A 7,756-nucleotide genomic window follows, 5' to 3' on the forward strand; every position below is an offset into this window, starting at 1 on the left:
TGCAGTAAAGTTCAGGTCTAATTAGCATGCATATACCTTCAAAGGTCACATAACGTGGTCCTGTTTACAAAATAAATTATTCCATCGTTAACCATCCGCCACAAATGACAATTATTTGCTTCAAGTGTGTTTGCAGTTCAGATTGAAAACGGAAATAAAACAATTAAATAAAAATAATAAGCAAAGCAAAATCAAACAAACGAAACAAAACCAAACAAAACAAATATCATATTTCATGACAATCATTATTTCTGCAGGATTAGTGTCCTACACCATTCGAAGCCATCTAACGACAATTCCTCAAGTAATTGTCAAAGAATGATTAAAATGCCAAGTTAATTTCAGTTGGCGAGCTGGAAGACGATTCAGAAGAAATCAACACAACAGACAAGGAAACGTCTACGTATAAAGAGTCCACGTCTGCCAATTCATTGTCAAATAATGGAACTATTGAATCACAGAAATTAAATATAACCCATGAAGGTACGAAAAATGAAGCATTTGAACGAGAAGCAGATGGAAAAAAACAGGACCGCTTCAGCACGCCAAGTGAATCAAAAATACCTTCCGCCATGTTATCGGATAAACTGCCTACACCGATTTCAAACGATAACAGCAGGCGATTCAGGAACATACAGTATGGAACCATTGATGTTTGGTGGCTGTACGATGATGGCGGTAAATTTCTATTATTCAATGATTTCTGATTAAACTTGCTTTTTGCATTTGCTTTCGAATATGATTTTATGACTGCTGTACCTTATATCGGTTTGCACACAGACATGATAAGTCTTAAATCTGGATATATGTTCTTAATTATGATCTGCACTATGTATGATGAAAGAAAAGGAAGAAGAAAAAACACACAAAACAACAGAATACTAGAAGAAGAAGAAGAAGAAGAATGCAGACATATTCCTTTTTGTAAACAATATGCAGCTTTGAGATGAAGCAATAAACCAGAAAAACGAGCATTTAGAAATAACAGGTTACATGTTGCCTTTTCGTATCTACTGTATATCAACTGATCTAGGATATATGTTAATGCATCTGTATTATTAGGCATGTAGCATTATTAAAGTATGTCTGGATCAGTGATTATTATCAGAATAAGGTACAATGTGAGTTTGAAAGATTTACCTGCCCACCAGGCAACTTTACAATCATAATCGATGTTGAGTGAAACGTTATCGATGCACAGCCTATACCTCAGAGTGTAAACATTACATTCTGACGAAAACTGTGTTCACCATTACGTCAGTAGATTATTTTTCGCAGATCTAAACCTAAATTAATAGTCAGAACCGGGTGCGATATAGTTTTAAGTACGGAATTTAATCCTAGGTTTGTAACTTTTTAGCAGCAACATTAAAAGAAAACATATAAAGATATATAGACTTAAGGATAAAATAATTTTTGAACGCGATAAGGTACCTTGATCAAAGATCAAGGTGACGCTCACCGATGTGGTAGGTTTAAAAGTCAAAGACAGCAATTTGTATCAACCCATTCGATTTCCAAAATGCAAGGTGAATTTGTGACTTGTTTTCATTTTAGGTTAGCGGCGGTATCATCGGTAAAATAATGAATTGAAGGAATTATCTTATGTTTCTGGTCATGATAAGAAAACCTAATCCAAGAAGACAAAATTGGTCTCATGAACCATATATTAAGTGTTCTTTTTTAAAGTGATTTCATTTGATTGACCAATCAATGATCTAAGATAAAAAGTATATTGATTTAGCTTTAATAATGTAGGTAGCTAATAATATATATATATATATATATATATATATATATATATATATATATATATATATATATATATATATATATATATATATATATATATATATATATATATATATATATATATATATATATATATATATATATAATATCTACTGACTATACCAAAAAACATTGGTTGTGTTTAGACGATACGGAAAGGCTCTATCTAGACTTTTCTGATTGTATTTAACACTGATGGCCGCATATGTTTCGTATGTGGTGCCACTCAGTTTTCAGATAGAAAAATAGCATCCACATTTTAGCATTCAGTTGAGAAAGTTTAGGATCTGCAAATCGCTAAGTTAAACTGAGCTTCACAAAGTCAGGAACAAACAAACGTGGATAGACTGTAGATTAGCCTTCGGTAATATGATTTTAAAGCAGACAAGTACTTGATCTAATAAAAGTCAGTTCCAATTGTTTACACAATTTGCTAATTTTATTTCTTCTATCAGGTTTGACCCTTTTGATTCCATATATCTTGTCCCAAAGGAAGCAGTGGAAAAATTGCAAACTGAGAGTATTTTGTATCGGCACCAAGAAAGACAATGCTGCTGAAGATGAAGCGAGGTAACAGTGATAAATATATTTCACTATTTTGAATCATAGAATGTATTTAATATTGTCAATGTGTGTTAGCTGTTATACACATTGAGCTCGTTTAACATCCATGTATTTTCAATTAATATGTATGATCTTATTGGAAGTATACTGGGCTTGTATATATGGCGTGACCTGATATTTAAAATGAACGACACCTGTTTGGTTGTAACTCTTTCAATGAAGCACTGAAAGAAAAAAACATATTAAGACACATGCGGGTAATAATGATTGCGCTTAATAAACTATGTAGTTAAATGAGCTCTGCTACGTAACGTTTTTTAATTTTTTTACATTACTTTCATTTTCTCTGCCTGATTCGAAATGTTAAATGTTTTTAAATTAAGCTTATATTCAACGGGATCATGGGGTCATGTCAAAGTGTTACCAATTAAAAATTTATACTGCAACATGTCCCTATCTTTTTTCTCTCTTTTTTTATCCTCCCTCTCTCTCTCTCTCTATCTCTCTTACTGTCTCTCTCTCTATCTCTATCTCTCTCTCTCTCTCTCTGTCTCTGTTTCTCTCTCTCTCTCTCTCTCTCTCTCTCTCTCTCTCTCTCGTATAAAACAATAACACTAGGATGTATCTTTTATCTGTTTATTTATCCGGAGCACAACTATATTCACCCAAATTCACACACAGTGCTAGTTTAATATCAAGAAGTGAAACTTTAGAGGAGTTGTATCATGAAAATAAGTAAGACCGATGGATATAGATGGACAAAGTATATCCTATATACTCCTAACTTAATGGCATGATATTGTAAAATGAAATATTTTTAACAGGTTGTAACTCTTGATTCCTTATCAAAATATAAATAGAATTATCATGACGCAAACGAAATATTCTTTATAAGAACCCTGCATCGCTTACGTGGCTTGGATTGAAATAACAGTAAAAACGATAAGTAATTTGAATTGTCTCACATATGTTCTCTTTTATTACATTAAACTCCAGGACTGCCCTATAGTTTTCGGTGTTGTTACTGTGTGCTTCTGTGTGTGTGTGTGTGTGTGTGTGTGTTTGTGTGTGTGTGAGGGGGACGGAAGTTTGAAACACAAAACCTATAAAGTTCCATACTTTATATAGCTTTAAAACCATCTCGCTCTAACTTTTGAAAAAGAACATAATGCCATCCCCCCTTTCCTCCCGGTCAAAGTAATTGGTTCGTCCGTTAACAAACAATTGTTTATCTCAATTCATACATTTGTACACAACGTAAAATACATTTATTTTATTTCTAATGTTTGATTTAATGTTAAATTGCCATTATAGATTTTTAAAATCTTAAAACAAGTTTCTACTTGGCTGATATTAAAGATGCATGGTTGCCATGGAGGCGTACGAAAAAACATTAACTAAAACACATCGCTGAAATATTAGCCCAAAACCGACGTCGTGGTTTTAGAAATCTGGATGTTTGACTTAGACTTCTATGTTGATCCGAATATTTGACATGTACTTTATTAAGCAGATAGCTGTTTGTTTTACAAGGACAAAACTACTTTGGAGTTTCATAGAGTTTCATATTTTGTCATGCTACGCAGTAATGCTTCTTTAAGACAGTCCCACCAAATTAAGTGTACAAAATCTTTATTTTCTCCCAGAAAAATATTCTAGGATATTTTCAATACTAATTTAATCGTATATAATTTCAGAATGGCCACCTTGCTGAATAAATTTAGAATACAATATTCTCAACTGACTGTTATATCTGACTTGTCGAAGAAACCACAGTTGTCCACGTAAGTTATTTTAAAATACAAATTTTTTGCAAGAGCTTTAAAATGTTTGTTATTATTAAAGACTCATATTTGCTAGCAGTTTAATATAAATTACTTCTATTTCGAGACAGCTTGCTTTCCCTAATGTATGTCATTTGGAATTTTCGCGATCTACATTGTTAGGAATGCATGTTTTATCTAGATTCGCCATGAAAAAGTTTTGAAATATTATTCTAGATTTGTAGAAAATTGAGGTTTCCAAGTTCCCTCGAATTTACTCGAAAAGTAATCTCGCGGTACGCATGCGCAATTTATAGTAATGCGACAGCAGACTACTAACTATTCTTTTGGTGTAAAAATATGGTGTGAAAGGTTGCTAAATATAATAAAAATCTTTCTGTAGATAATGAAATATTATTCATGCGTGATGACGATGATAATGATATAGGGCTCGTTATCAAGCTAAAATACAGCCATGTTCTCTGTCTCACTTACAAACATATACTGATATTCTGTCTGAAAACAGGAGGTATAACAATATTCTGAGCTTGTGATATTCTCAAATTTGTAGGTATAAGGATTTCGAAGGTCTTATATACGATTGGCGACTACGGAAAGAAGAATCGCACGACGATTTCATGTGGAAGATAGCGGACGACGACCTTATATGCCATAAAGAGAGAGTACGTATTTTTTTAAAATTATTCAGTCGCATTGTGGGAGTGACGGTATTACATAACATTTCACCTGGAAGTGTTAAGCTTCTAAACGTATTGGTCTGACGTATGATCCGCCATAAACCTAGGATATTTAACAAAATAAGAAAAAAGCCAAATCGAAACCCATTTCTAGGATTAATATTAGTTTTATTTTCTGCTTTTGAATTTTAATACTAACATTTGGTTGAAATTAGTATTATTATCTTAAATGTAAAACCAGATTTGTAGGTATGTTTCCAAATACCAGTATCGTATATATAACGTTCGCGTCCCCTCACACAACGCGTATTTTGTTCATTCATGTTTCTGAATACCAGTATCGTATGTATAACGTACGCGTCCCCTCACACAACGCGTATTTTGTTCATTCATGAATATTTCATCTGACCATTTACTTTTCTCTAGACCTACCGCAATTTGAGGCTGAGAGAAGAGTTGAAAAGGTATTCTACAGAGGCATCGTTAATTGTTATGTAAGTATCAACGCTCTGCCGTTCAGAAAGTTTTCAATTTACGTTATGTATTGTATTAGGTAAAGAATATGTATTGTTCATTTCACTATCTTTTAATAGTGTACTAAATTGTCGTCAAATACTTTGTATATAGTCAAATAAACAAATCAAAGGACTATATAAATAACTGATATTCCTAAGATAATATTACGTTGTTGTGAAAGTTTCCTGTGTTTTAAACATCTTTGGTGAAACATTTTCAGTCCAATTTGAGGTTTATTGTCAAATGTTTTTATTAGGTCACTCCCAACCCCGAGAAAGGTGCAGTGTCCTGCTGGACTGTATATGGGATGGCTGGAAATGCTTACACGCGGAATGCCACCAATTCTCCTTCTTCGTGGAAACCAACAAAGTGTTCTGACTTACTACTCTTGACGATGTATGCATCCCATTTGTGTTGGAAATACCAATACCATTTTGATAAAACAGTTGCCAAGGAAATATAAAAACAAAGATTCTGAAATTTCGCTGAATTAATCATGATAAATTCAGACTTCGAAACGGAACTGAGATCCATAAAATGTATTTAATGTTAATTTCTATAACTTTATAATCGTACATTTTCTTACTCGATCTAGCATGACGTCATACTTTAGTTGTCTGCCTCAAAGATCACATACACAATCGATGAATTCAATTACATGTGCTTGGACAATCCTATTTTGTGCTGCAAATGTAAAAACGTGATTATTCTTTGTATGCATTAGATCGTTACATAACTTAGCCAAGACATAATCGTAGCTTTATTTCCTTGTAAATTAAAATGGACACAAGTCATGTGAGTAAGTAATTAATTTATTATCCCATTGTGTAATTACCTTAATTAAGTCTATAAACTGTATGTATATAACAAGAATATTTCTGATATTAATTAAAGGGGTTTTAATTATTATTGCGACTCTATGGTCTTAAAATAAGTAATAGAAAAGAATGAAAAGCAACAAGCTTTGCAAAATTCAACAATAATTTATTTCTCTAGAATACAAAGTAAAAATTTTAAAACGGTACTTACGGCATCGTAAACTAAACCCCAAATAATCCTAGCATTACAGACACAAGTCCTAAAGATTAAAGTTCTGAATAAAGTTTAGTAGAAATCTAAATTAAATACAACACTGAAAGTGTTGATGTGCCTGTAGTGGCCTTTATAGTAGTGAAGTGCAAATAGTCATTTATTGGATCACAACAATACTATCCAAGAATAAAACGTTATTTGAAATTTTACTACGACTGCAAGTCCCTATTCCAAGATTGTTATATCTGAGCACTTTGCATTTCCAGAGAAGAGTCTCTTGAATTATTAAACTGAATTATTAAATTCCAGCCCAATTGAATTACTGCACACAGCAATAATACAGCTGATTATGCTAAGATCTTATCTTATAGCACGAATATTTTATTTCTAGGACCTCAGGTCACAATTAGAATTTTTTGTTTTAAGAAACTAATACCTAATGGAAAGTTTCCTCCAGGAAGATTTATAATGTTTACAACAAAATCTCAGTTATCATTGTAAGTCTATTACTAAAATTATAATCTAAAATGTAAACAACAGGTAGACCCGGCATTGATTGAGATAAACACGTTGCTTACAAAACTAATATCAAAGATTCAGGTCAGGTAGAAAATGATCATGATTCTGTACAAAATCAGGTCCAAAACACAGTTATCCAATTCATGTAATGAAATTAAAATAAATTTATAAAACCTAACAAACGAACAATGCACATTATATATATGTCAACAACTTTGTTTAACATTTTTGATAATAAATGGATATGAAAATGAAAATCTATCCCTCGTTGATATGTACTTACAACTAGATTCTATTATGAACCTTACTGGACTGTCCATCGTTTTTATTTACAACTGGATACTCCAAACGTAGTTCAAAGTAGTTTATAGTGACAGAAAGACAGATGTAGAAAATTGTGAACCACGGCAATTCATTTTTGCAGTGTTATATTAATGGAGCCATGTGCGTCCGCACACAGGAGCGGATGTCACATCTAAACATGTTTTGGCCTGCATCCGTAAAGCTTAATACTGATCTCTACATGTTAGCTCCCCCACCCCCCAAAAAAAGAAATTCTGCGGGCGCATCTGAATGGAGCTGAAACTCATGCATGGTATATGAATATTCAAGGTCCATTTCATTGCAACAGACAGGGTCTATTTTATGCATATCGTACCTTACATATGCATGATTGAGAATCGATTATTGCATTGATTAAAGCATTATGTGAAATATGTAGATTTGATTATATCTTAATCTATTCATGTCGCTAACAAGTGATATGTCAGTTGCAGAATTTTAAACGCGTATCAAGGGCAAGTGTGATTAAAAAGAACACTACGGAAGTGTTATGCACTGATCATCTAGAAGATGCGCGTTTTCTGCGCATTT

The 7,756-nt window shown here is 32.7% G+C and overlaps 1 protein-coding gene across 1 annotated transcript in view; it reads left to right on the forward strand.

Moving 5' to 3' along the window:
* Positions 1-7,140, forward strand: part of LOC149801638 (solute carrier family 12 member 1-like) — a 52,846-nt gene extending 45,706 nt beyond the window's left edge. Inside the window, exons 18-23 of the mRNA XM_089955906.1 lie at positions 346-678; positions 2,247-2,361; positions 4,053-4,139; positions 4,690-4,801; positions 5,243-5,310; positions 5,589-7,140. Of these exons, the coding sequence (XP_089812032.1) occupies positions 346-678; positions 2,247-2,361; positions 4,053-4,139; positions 4,690-4,801; positions 5,243-5,310; positions 5,589-5,724 (851 nt within the window). The 3' untranslated portion in view covers positions 5,725-7,140. The remainder of the gene's footprint in view (positions 1-345; positions 679-2,246; positions 2,362-4,052; positions 4,140-4,689; positions 4,802-5,242; positions 5,311-5,588) is intronic.
* Positions 7,141-7,756: the final 616 nt, after the last annotated feature.

Source organism: Sinohyriopsis cumingii, chromosome 4 (genome assembly GCF_028554795.1).
Source record: "Sinohyriopsis cumingii isolate HCF-2022 chromosome 4, ASM2855479v2, whole genome shotgun sequence".
In the NCBI taxonomy this organism is placed as follows: Eukaryota; Metazoa; Mollusca; class Bivalvia; order Unionida; family Unionidae; genus Sinohyriopsis; species Sinohyriopsis cumingii.